General features: G+C 35.9%; 1 protein-coding gene across 4 annotated transcripts in view; it reads left to right on the forward strand.

The window, feature by feature from the left end:
- Positions 1-6,718, forward strand: part of DBF4 (DBF4 zinc finger) — a 28,494-nt gene extending 21,776 nt beyond the window's left edge. For all 4 annotated transcript variants that reach the window (XM_059171011.1, XM_059171012.1, XM_059171013.1 and 1 more), the window contains 3 exons: positions 47-161; positions 3,201-3,325; positions 5,591-6,718. In XM_059171011.1, coding sequence (XP_059026994.1) covers positions 47-161; positions 3,201-3,325; positions 5,591-6,569 — 1,219 coding nt within the window. In that variant the 3' untranslated portion in view covers positions 6,570-6,718. The remainder of the gene's footprint in view (positions 1-46; positions 162-3,200; positions 3,326-5,590) is intronic.
- Positions 6,719-13,083: the final 6,365 nt, after the last annotated feature.

A 13,083-nucleotide genomic window follows, 5' to 3' on the forward strand; every position in this document is an offset into this window, starting at 1 on the left:
TTATTAATGTTCATCAAATAATTCTTTTATCATATATTTCTATTAGAATCCAAACGGATGGCAATAAACGTGGTGGTATCCCAATTCAACTCCAGTTGAAAGAGAAGAAAAAAAAAGGATATTGTGAATGTTGCTTGCAGAAATACGAAGATCTCGAAAGTGTAAATGTGATTTTATATTTAGGGGATTGTTACTTCTAAAACTATGAATATTTACTGTGTAAATATTAGCTTGTTTTTCTGATTGTGGTTTGCAACTTGATAATGACTAAATAACATGTATCTCTTCTTGATAGAATTATCTTAAATTTTAGGAACCCAAAGTGGGAAAATGTATATTTAAAACTAATTTTTATTCATTCAGCATATACTTATTAAGTACCTATGTTGTACCAGTCACTACTCTGAACAAGCAGCATTGAACACAGGAGACCCAATTCTCTATCTTTATGAAAATTATATTCTATGAAAGGGGAGGAGAAATAGTAACCATGTAGTTAGAAAGTAATTAAGTATATGTAGAGAACATTAGATTAGTTCTATGAGAAACTGAAGCCAGAAAGAGTGTGTAGTTATTTATTTAGACAAGGAATAGCTAACTGATAAAGTGATATTTGAGTAGAAACCTAGGAAGTGAGGGAATATGACTTGTGGATTTTGAAATAAGCAGTGCAGGAGTGCTAAATTAAGCTTAATTGTTAGTACTGAAGAAGCCACTCAACTAATGGTGGTGGCCTGGCAGAAGTGATGAGACTGGGTCAGATTATGGATATAATTATAAGTGGGGCAAAGAGAATTTGCCAGGGGATTGGAAGTTGGGAGTGAGTAGAAGATGCTTCAGGCCTGAGCAATTAAAAAATGGGCATGTGATTTACTAATGGTAGGATGAGAAGAAAGTAGAGATTATTCTTTGAAGTAGCAGAAAGAGAAATAGAATAGCTGGAAGGGGACATGGGATGAAGATACAGTTTTGAAGATGAGAACTATTTATGGTTTCTAAAGTGATTAAAAACAAACAATAAGAACTTTGGATCCATGCGGTCTAGGTTTGAATCCTGGTTTCTTGTTCTTGTGACCTTGAATGGTGGCAGGCTCTGTGCTAATTTATTAAATTTTAGCTGTTGCTATTTCATTTGTTAATTTCAGTAGAGATGTATGTTTTAGTGCTTGGTTTGATAGAAGATGGTGGGAAAGTTAAGGAAAAAGAATAATATTTATAAATATCTAAGAAGTAAACCCACTCTTTTTAGGCTCTAAGTTGAAGTTTGTTTTATAACTCAAAATATATTAGTATTTTGTATTAGTTTTTTGTGTTTTCTTTATATAATAACAGAGAAAAATATGGCTACTTTAGAATTATTTTAAATCAGAAGCTAAAATTACCCCAAATATTTCCCCTCCCAAAAAATCATTTTGAAATTTAAATTATTGATTTGTCCCAAAATATTACTTTGCTGTTGCTACAATAGAAAAATTTATAATGGATGTTTTCCTTAATATAAATTTATAATTTATTTTAATGCTCAGAAAATGTTGGGACTAAAAATGAAAACCTTGATCACTGATTGATACAGGAAGGAAAATGAGTAATAGATGTTGGGGTTGATATTTTAAAATCATTTTTTAAAAAATATTTTATTTATTTATTTGACAGAGATTACAAGTAGGCAGAGAGGCAGCCAGAGAGAGGAGGAAGCACGCTCCCTGCTGAGCAGAGAGCCTGATGCGGGGCTCCATCCCAGAACCCTGGGATCATGACCTGAGCCGAAGGCAGAGGCTTTAACCCACTGAGCCACCCAGGCAGCCCCAAAATCATTTTTTATTATAGTTGTTTTATCTATATTTCTTAGTCTTGAAAATAAGATATTCCTTTGTCTTTTGAATCTTAGATTTCACAGTGCTTCATTTCCACCTGTATCAAGGCATTCATTTAGCAAATTGGATTACCAAAGATTAAGCAACAACAAACAAGGCAGACATCTACAGAGAAGACAGATACAAAGCAGTACATTTACAAGTAGGATAGTGATAGTGTCACAAAAGTAGCATGTACAGTACAATGGTAATAATGAGGGAGTTCTTAAGGTAGGATGAGGGACATAGCTCAATTGAAAAAGTAATATTTAAGACATAAAAAGGGTAAATGATAAGGGGTAGGTGGAGGAAGGGAGCAGCTACATAAAAGTTGGAGATTTCTTCTCCAAAGAATGTGTATAAATGGAATCTGAACTTATTTAATGTTTCTTTTTAAATTTTAATCGTTTCTCATTTAACATTACTGGGCATAGATAACTTGTATGTGGTAAATTCTGCAAGTAAGCAAGTATAATAGTCCAGAATACTATTTGTGATCACTGGAGAATTTAGTTTCTGGAAATACAATCAAATCATCAAAAGTTACATGAAACTAGAGAAACAGAAATGAGGTACTTGCGTGATCGTCCTGTTACAGCCTTCTAGGTGCCATTCTCTGATCAGCTGACAGTAGAATTAGCCTGGAGATTCCACCTATGTAGCAGGAACTTTATTTCTTTTGAGTTTTATCCCAGTAAACTGAGCTTGTTTACTTTTGTTCTTCACCACTCTTAGACTGAGAAACTGTCAACTACCGTTCAAGTTAAAAAAAAAAAAAAAAACTGAGAATAATTTTTATATTCTCCATTATACGCATTGGGTAATTTGAGATCCTTTACTTGCTCATTCTCAAATGTGTTCCTCAATAATAAATTTTTTCCCTTTTTTTGATACTTCACAGCATTCATTGTACTTCATTTTTTTGTAACCTGCCTTCTGGATTCTTGTTTTGGAATCTTACATGTTAAATTATAACATTTCATTTATTTAATATTTTATAAGACCTACCATATTTATTTAGTGGCAATTGTGTAAGGATAAAATAAAAAGGAAGATTTTTCTCAATGTTAGCATACTGTAAATGTTAAATGTTTCTGTTGTGTTTCTCCATCTTTATCTTCATTTCCTGATGTAGTTCATTTGTCAGTTCCATTTAAACCACAAATTTATTTTACTTAACATCCTTTGAAATTGTAGTAAAGGATATTTCTTTGGAGTAGCTATTAGAAACCTAATTTTAGGGGCATGGAAATATTAGAAAACAAAAAGGCATCTGTTGGTTTAAGAATATAATTAACAAGAATATAATTAAATGACTTATTAAATGCTTTTTTGATTTTGTTCCAGCATCTTCTAAGTGAGCAACACAGAAACTTTGCACAGAGTAATCACTATCAAGTTGTTGATGATATTGTATCTAAGTTAATTTTTGATTTTGTGGAATATGAAAGGGACATGCCGAAAAAGAAAAGGTAATTTGTCAGCCAAAGTTTTAAATTTTAACAGAATTCTAAACAATTTCATTGAACTAAAAATAATCCAAAGTTTTCTGTTCTTCGAAGGGATATATATTTTTAGAATGTATATTTGGTTAAGAACTGATTACTACTTTTCTCTCCCCTTCCACCCCCTCTCCACTACCAGAAGTGCTTACTTTAGATTATTATTAAGGTCTTCATATTAATGTTGTAGTCTAAAAGAGGGGTTGGCAAATTCTTTATTAAAAACTGGGTAAACTAGTAAATATTTTAGGCTTTGTGAACCATGACATTTGTTTCAGCCACTTAGCTTTGTCATTGTACAATGAAAGCAGCTACAGACAATATGTAAGTCAATGGGTATGGCTGTGTTCCAGTAAAACTTGAGATTTGATCCATGTTCTTTAAAGTTTATCAACCCCTGGTCTAGGACCATAAAGATTACCATTTACTTGGACTAAAAAACTAGAATTTTTAGTTAATCTTAAGGAGTTTAAATAAGCCTTTCTTCACTTAACCTCCATTAAGGCTTGTTTATACTCTCACCAAGTACTTTTGCTTAAATTCTTCTTTCCAATAAATCTTACTAATGGTACTGACAGGACTTTTAGGTGTGAATACAATGCTCTTCATTGACAGTTTACTGCACAGTTGAATAAATGGTCCTGGTTAGATTGTTCCCATAAATCCAAAATGAAAAATTCTTTGAAGTGCTGAAATTGATGATAAATCATTAGGTTATTCAGTCCTTATATCTATTTTTAGACTAATGTTAAGGCATAAAGACTAGAAAATAAGATACCAAGGTACAGCTTCTGAAAATTGACTAGAAAGCCTTTACTATATCTAGGTAGAACGGTTACCTAAACTTCTTTCTTCTGTAACATTCAGAATAGTTGTTCATGACTGACTTAATAATATGATATCTGGAGAGGAGGCATATTTTCAACTTTTTTTTTTTTTAAGATTTTATTTATTTATTTGATAGCGAGAGCAGGAACACAGGCAGGGAGGGTGAGGGAAGGAAAGCAAGCTTCCTGCAAAGCAGGGAGCCCAATGTGGGGCTTGATCCCAGGACCCTGGGATCATGACCTGAGCTGAAGGCAGAGGCTTAACAATTAAGCCACTCAGGCGCCCATATTTTTAATTATAAAAAGTATATAGGCTACTATAAGAATTTAGAATTCCCTAAAAATTTAATCTGCATCAAAATTTTGAACTAGTACTTCACATATAAGTTGGTTTTTCCTTAATTATCTGCACAATTTTTATCTGTGTGCAAGTCACCTAAACCTCTTTAGACATTAAAGGAGAGAGAGAAAACACTAGAGGCTAGTATTTTCTAGTATTATACTAGAAAACTACATAAACATGTAAACAAAATAAATATAGAAGTGTCCATGCTGGTTCTAAAAGGGCAGACTGAATTCTGTATTTCTATAGTGTTATCTGTGACATGTATAACATAAAATAACAGTAGTGAGCTAGTAATACGTAATTTAGGATTGTGTAGTACAAACTAACATTCCAAAGATATTAAGAGACTCCCTGAAGAAGGAGGTTTTCAGGTCACATGTGTGAAACATCAGGATTATTATTTTGTCTAAATACTCATTTTCTACATTGTTAAGTAAAATGAGGAGACGATATTAATGTAAAAGCATAAAAGTTAGGATATTTTTCAGGATAATGAAAACGAAGTTGAGAGCAAAACGAAATCCCTTTACTTTCATCTTCCTTTGGAGTTATATGGATGAAGGAGTTTTAAACACTACATTTAAGATAGTAATTACCTCTGGGAGGAAGGAGAAGAATATGGATGAGAATAGAGTGTATTGTATGGCTTGAGTTTTCAGCTGTGTATCTGTAAAGTTTTATTATGAAAAACATCTGAAGTATATTTGGCTAACTGTTAAGATTTCAGTATTTTTGTAATATTAAGTTAAATTTAAGTTTCATAAATAGTTTTAAAAGATTATTAGTTTGGGTGCCTGGGTGGCTCAGTGGGTTAAGCCACTGCCTTCGGCTCAGGTCATGATCTCAGGGTCCTGGGATCGAGTCCCGCATCGGGCTCTCTGCTCAGCAGGGAGCCTGCTTCCTCCTCTCTCTCTCTCTCTGCCTGCCTCTCTGCCTACTTGTGATCTCTCTCTGTCAAATAAATAAATAAAATCTTTAAAAAAAAAAGATTATTAGTTTGACTTTAAGCTACTCAGGAATTTTTTATAGCAATTTAATGTTTATTCTTCTTGTTTTATAAAGAATAAAATACAGTATTGGATCACTTTCTCCTATTACTACAAGTGTCCTGAAGAAGTCTGAACCAAAAGAATTGCAACGTATTTCTCAGAAAGACTTCAAGGAAAATAATGTACAGGTAATTGAGCAGCATTTCCTGTATAAAGAAATCCAGGAACCTGAACAGAAGTTTCTGTTTATTTCAGAATGCATCCCCCACTCCTCAAGTGAATTGAGAGGACTCAATGAAAAAGTAACTACTAAATGTTCCATGTTAAATACAGGTGAAAATGACATAAAACAAAATTTTGCACATCTACCTCCACATAAAAATAAACCAGAATGCATCCTTGATGTTTCTGAACATAAATTAATGACAAATGAAAGTGACTTAGAAGAACTAAGGGTAGATCATTGTCCATGTAGGCTAAAGACATCTGTACAAGTTTCTAATTTCAGTATGGATAGTACTGCATCTCAACCAAAACAAAAGTCAGATACCGTGCTTTTTCCAGCAAAGGATCTGAAGGAAAAGGACCTTCATTCAATATTTAGTCATGATTCTGGTCTGTTAGCAGTAAACAGTTCACAAGAGCACCTAACAATTAAGGCAAAGACCCCATCCCGAAGTCCCCCTGAGGAGCCCAATGAATGTGACTTCAACAATATGGATGGCTTACCTTCTGGTACAATCCATCGGAAAGTGAAAATATTATTAGGAAGAAATAAAAAAGAAAATCTGGAACCAAATGTGGAATTAGATAAGAAAAGACCTGAATATCTTATTACACAAGAAGGAAACAGAATTTGTAGTACCCCAGTACAATCTCTATTAGACTTGTTTCAGACTAGTGAAGAGAAGTCAGAATTTTTGGGTTTCACAAGCTATACTGAAAACAGCGGCATTTGTGATGTTCTGGATATTTGGGAAGAAGAAAATTCAAGTAATTTGTTGTCAATGTTTTTCTCTTCTCCTTCAACTTCTACATTTACTGGCTTTTAGACTTAAATACTTTCCGAAGTGGTGAAGATCATATTCTTGAAATTTTTATAAATAGGTATGGAAGTTACTTAGTTTTTTTCTTTTTTGCCAACTTTGTTTACAGAACTAAGTGTAAATACTAATAAAGGTGATATTTACGTTTTTCTACAGATTTGGATACTTATTCTAGAAAAATCATAAAATGAACTTGTGACTTGTTTTACATACTATGTTTTAGGAATTTTTATGAATAATTGTTTTATGGCACTGAAAACTAATTTCAAGTGAAATTTTGGGAATATCAGTATTTACCATTATAAATTTAGTCTTGTTCTTTCTAAAGTCTTTTAAATAGATTCCTATGATAACAATGGAATATTGCTTCTAAAAATCTAATTCTCATATTAAAGGAAAAAAACCACTAATTTTTGTGTTTGGGTTCTAGAAATCATTAGTACTTCATGTTTGACCTAGTTGGACCATGCTGGTGTGTTGCCACTGGAGAGTTAGGTTATTTGCAGGGGTAAATAGAAGCCATGAAGGAAAAATTTAACCAGATTACTATATGGAATAAAACAATTTTTCCACTGTTCATAATTGTTTACCTTTAGAAATAAAGTCTTCCAAAAATGACTCATTATACCCTAATTTGATGTCAGGAAATGAAAGGAGGAGGATGGCAGTGAACTCTAAATAAAAGTATTGAAACATGTGAAGATTGCCTTTGATCAGGCACTTGGCAACTCAATAATTAAGAGAAGAGAATATATGAAATATTCTCATATAAAAAATACATATATGTGAGAAAATATATATATTCTCTCAGATATAAGAAACATTTCAACTGTTATCTTTAGATGGTAGAGGCATTTAAATGCCTTTGAGTGTACTTACCAGGAGTGTGGTATTTACAGCTAATGACATTTTTCATTCATTCAGAATATTCTATGAATATGTTATCATTAAAAATTAACTTTGATTACCAGTTTTAAATTTTTGAAACCCTGTATGGCTCCCTATAGATTAGTTCATATGTTTTGACTGTTTGGACAGTCTGAATGAGAAATACTAGCTTTTCAACAACTTTTTGATCATACCAGTACTTTAAGTATGGTCACTGAAATAGTCTTTATAGTGAATCCATGCAAACCTTGTTTCCACTGTAAGTTAGCACTTTCCGTCACAAATGCATGTGTATATATGTAAATGTACATCAGATTTTACAGATAGCCTTCTAGAAACCTAGATGAAACTTGGAAAATTATTTGTGGAAGGTATTGTTTTCCCTTAACTTTTCCAGATAATTGAAAGGTATTTAAACTTGCTCTGTAATCCTTGTACTTTAGAATGACAGTTTTCTTCAATTTTCAGTGGCACTGTTTGCCTTAGTTGTATTTAATATGGAGTAAGAGACTCAAACGGAACCCCTCTAGTAGTTAAATGTTGTTAAACTTTATTTTCACACTATTTTGAAGTATTTTGAAGGACTTTAGAACACCCTTCCTCACCCTGGGTGGCTCAGTTGGTTAAGCGTCTGCCATGGCTTAGGTCCTGCTTCCAGGGTCTTCAGCTGGAAGAGTCTCTGATCAGGCTCCCTGCTCAGCGGGCAGTCTGGTTCTCCCTCTGCCTGCTGCTCTCTCACTCTCTCTTTCTGACAAATAAAATCTTAAAAAAATTTGACAGAGATTTCAAAACAAAAACAAAAAAACCCTCCCCAAAGATTTTCATAATAAGTATTTCACATTTTTTAAAATGCTTAAATTTCAGTTGGTAGTAGCAAGACCACCACATAGAATTTGTGTGGGTTGTGTTATGCAGATGTTCACCCAGCCAAGATGAGGATGGTGGGTAGTAATTAAGCCTCTAGTAGGCAGTAAGTACTGTGCCCTGGCAAATGAAGTTGCATTCACGTAGAGGCATCAGTACTTCTTGATTTTTACCAAGGCACATGGTCACCTGGTGAAGGTGCATTTGGGGTTGTGTTTACCTAAGCACTTAACTGGTTTGGTTGCCATATTTATTCAAAAAAGGACACTTAATCTTTAATGCAACAAGGCATCTTCAGAAGTAGGAAGCTTCAAAGATCTCAGCAGTGTAGACAGAAAACTTAGTTTGCTTGATAGAAAGTGACAGCATCTGCCAAAAGCGTCTAGACAGACAAATCCCAGCAAGCACATGGTATTTTCCTTGCTAACAGGAACATTGAAGGGGAAGGCGTTAAGAAAGAAGAAAAAAAGGCACTCTAACTTTCAGCTCTGGGCAACAGTGTAGCAGTCAAAGTTGGTGGCCCTTTTTCTAGGAGTAGCTTCCAACAGGGGCAGGTGAAGACAATGTGGTTTTTGTGGTTTTTGTTTGTTTGTTTGTTTTCTTTAAAGATTTTATTTATTTATTTGACACCGAGAGATCACAAGTAGGCAGAGAGGCAGGCAGAGAGAGAGAGAGGAGGAAGCAGGCTCCCTGCTGAGCAGAGAGCCCGATGCGGGACTCGATCCCAGGACCCCGAGACCATGACCCGAGCCGAAGGCAGCGGCTTAACCCACTGAGCCACCCAGGCACCCCAATGTGGTTTTTGTGTTTTAAAATGAACGTTTTTTTTTCTAAAGTAACAAGCAGTTGTAGCAAAGGTATATTTTACAAGTCAATAGAATCTTTTAAATGGTTTTTGAAGCCAAGGACTTCTTTGCATATGTAGGCTAGTATATTAAAATAATTTATGGAACCATAAACGATGCATGTCAAGACATATTCTACCTACTTTTAAAAGGAATAGAAAACAAGATGTTATGTTTAGCACTTTAACCTAAAACCACTCAACTTGAATCCTTATTTCTGGAAATGAGATTGTATGTTATCAGAAAAAATTTAGTCTTATTTGAACACCTCGGTGCTAACATGTATGTGTAGTTAATACTATTCTGCTATCTCAGGAATATATTTTTTAAAATGTTGTTATTTAAATATTATCAATTTCTGTAAATGCAGTTTAATTAATGTGAGACCAAAAATGTCTCACTTTTCAGTTAGGAATCATTCCAATGCTATGTTTCATTAAGAGTGAAAAGTAAGGATGATAGGCCTCTCCCAAAGGAGATAGAAAGTTTTTATTTTTGTTTTTGTTTTTTAAGTAGGCTCCATACATAGCATGGAACCCATCTTGGGACTTGAACTCATGAGCCTGACATGAGCCTGAGCCAAGATCAAGAGTCTGATGCTGAGCTAACTGATCCACCCAGACGTCCCAGAGATATCTGGAAAGATTTTTAAACATACCCTCACCGGGCTACCTAGATCTTAAATCATGGGATTGCCAAATTAAAGGTCTGAAAGAATGTTGGTTACACAGTAGGTTGCTCAAGAGATACTAATTGTGGCTAAATTACCTTAGCTATCAGCTACTATAGACTTGTTGATGTTGAAGTCTTTACTTCAACCAATAATGTAATGCATTAGCCATATGCTGTGTTTTACATTGTCATGGAGAGTGGGGCTGGAACTGGGGAGAAGGAAGGGCTTAGTATAAAGACAACTAGATCAGATGCTGCCTTTTAGCTGCATTCCAGGGTTACAGGGAATGTTTAATGCTGTTATACAAAAGTAGTATGTTTCATGTTTCTGTGAATTCCAACCAAAAAGCCTTCTGCAGAAAGAGGCAGTATCATGCCCACCTATATGCCTATATAGAATCGTGACTTTGCCCAAGTCAGGTTAAAAAGCAGAAAATTTATACCCTTACAAACAAGGGCGATTAATTAGCAGTAATTTTGTAAGTAATATTAGAAGTAGCCTCCTTAAAATATCATGCCAAAAGAAAAAAAAAAAATAAGTCTGGGAAGAGCCCTGGGCAATTAAAAATGCAAAAAGAATCTGACACTAAATGTGTTACTCAAGCAAGAAAAACATACTCTAGTTTTGAACACTGAGAGAATAGTGTGTGACCAAAACAGACTTGAATAATAACCAGATTAAGACAGCTGTATCTATTAAAGGATGTCAAAATTCCTTTGTGAAGAAAGTAGTGGAGATTACCAAAGTCCCTGTAAGTTCATCTCACTAGGTTGTGCTTAAATGTATAGTAAGTTGCAATTTATGTTACTGTGCCCAGTGTGATCAACTTGCCATCTGGTGCCTGGCTGGTCTTGGGGGCTTGTGTCATGTCAGCGTTGGTCTCTTGTTTCTGGCAGGTTGAACACTTGACAACAGAAACTTCAGCTTCAGTGAATAGGAGCCCATGCTGTCAAGCCAAGCCTGTACATGACTTTTTTCCTGCCACCATAGTCCTTTTGCTCACATACCCATTGTGCTAACATTGGAGAAGCATTAACATGTGATAAGAAGATTCTTATACTTCATGCCCACCCCCATATGCCATCTGTCTCTACCCCTTGTATTCAATCTTCAGATCTTTTTAAGATCTGAAGTCCCTTTCTAAGACCCTTAACAGCCAGTCATGTCATTTTCCCTTCTCACCAGTCCACATATATTCTAAACTTGGGCCAGTTCTCTTTCCATACAAAGGTGATGATTAGAGGTATACCACTTGAAGCTCTATTAGGAAGATCTGTAACTTGCTTTCAGTGCCACCACTGAGTGGAGCTGTATGGCAACTACTATATATTTTCAGCTTGCACCCACAGAAGCAGCTAATTCCCTGATTTAAGTTTGGGATTTTTCATCTGGTCCAAAGGCATGGCCCATACACCTGTAGGTGGGTACTGAGAGAGAGGAACTGATGTGATAGCAGTGGATGACATGGGACCTGGGCTGCCTGCTCATTCCTTGAGCTCTCTAGTCTTGCTCTAGCTCAGTCCTGGATGTACCACTTTCATTTTATAAGGATTATTGGTGCATCTGCCCAATCGGATGACTTGATAGATCTAATGACTGAGCCTCAGCCCATGACTGGCCTTGTGACCACATGATGGTTTTTGCCCCACAGTCAGCCACTTCATCTCTCATATGTCATCATCTCATACAAAAAACTTCATTTTTCCAAAGGTACATAATTCCCCACTGAAGATGCCATAGTTTAAGTCTTCAGGGAAAGTTGTCATTTCCCTATTGGGGCTTTTCATAAACTCCAGTTTTCCTATCACTGATAGATACCTCTCAAACCTTTGAACCTGCCTGGTTATATGACTGCACAGCTATTTTTTTGCTCACAGCTGACAGCCTTTCATGCCCTTGGGTGGAAGTAGTACTCCCGTTTGGAAGATCCTCCCTCCAGAACCTGAAGAGGCTTTCCAGTGTAATGGTTCCTTCATGTTTGGAAAGTTCAGTAATTAGTATTTTACTTTGATGTATTTTTTTAAAGATCTTATTTATTTGAGAGAGGGAGCATGAGAGGAGAGAGGTCAGCGGGAGAAACAGACTCCGCCAAGCAGGAAGCCCGACGTAGGACTCGATCCCTGGACTCCAGGATCATGACATGAGTGGCAGGCAGTTGCCCAACTGAGCCACACAGGTGCCCTTTTATTCCAGATGGGATGTTCTGGCATGCCACTGGCCATTGGATCTCTAAAAATGTTACTGATGTGACAGGTGCCTGACTCCTATTAGGGTACATGTCTCACGCCCTAGAGGACATGCACCTGGAAGACATGTGCCACATAGTTCCAATGTGCTAGCAACTTCTTAATCATATGGTCTGATAAATAGATCAGTATAATGGGTTAATGTGATGTTCTCAATGGCATCCTCTTCAAATTTTAACAGAGGACAAGTAAAATGTATACTGTTAATCTTTACCCTGTGAATGCAATCTGTTCCTGATTTTTTTCTGACCTGGATGGAAAATTATGCATCCACCCAAACAATGTTGCATATCATGTACCTGAGGCTATGCTCATTTGCAGTGAAAATGGTATTACATATGGCACTGTATCTGTGGTTGAGGCTACTCCTTAGTGCAGTTTGAGGCAGTCTATTATTCTTTATAACCCAGATGAATAAGATGGGAATCAACCATCTATTTTTTTTTTTTTAAGATTTTTTTATTTATTTGACAGAGAGAGATCACAAGCAGGCAGAGAGGCAGGCAGAGAGAGAGGAAGGGAAGCAGGCCCCCTGCTGAGCAGAGAGCCCCATGCGGGACTTGATCCCAGGACCCCGAGATCATGACCTGAGCCGAAGGCAGTGGCTTAACCCACTGAGCCACCCAGGCGCCCGGGGAATCAACCATCTTTAGATGTTTAACAGGGGCGTCAGTTTACTCCATCACCAGCACCACTATTACCCCAGATTAAGATACTGCTTTTTATTTATTATTTGGCTGAGAGAGACAGTTTCAGCTTCTCATTTGGTCTTTTCTTCTTTTCCTTTTTTTTGGTTCTTATCCACTAAAATTCTTACCCTATAAGTTGGAGATACAATGCGGGTGATTTAGTGAAGTATTAAGTATTTTCTAATAAAACATTCAGAGCCTAAGCAAATGACCCTATTGTCCCACTGAGCCAAAGCTTGGCCAGGACTCCATTTATTACCTGACTCCCACTATAATAGGTGCTTTGGGTCCCAGGTATCACTGTCGGTCCAGACC

This window comes from Mustela lutreola, chromosome 4 (assembly GCF_030435805.1).
Source record: "Mustela lutreola isolate mMusLut2 chromosome 4, mMusLut2.pri, whole genome shotgun sequence".
Classification (NCBI taxonomy): Eukaryota; Metazoa; Chordata; class Mammalia; order Carnivora; family Mustelidae; genus Mustela; species Mustela lutreola.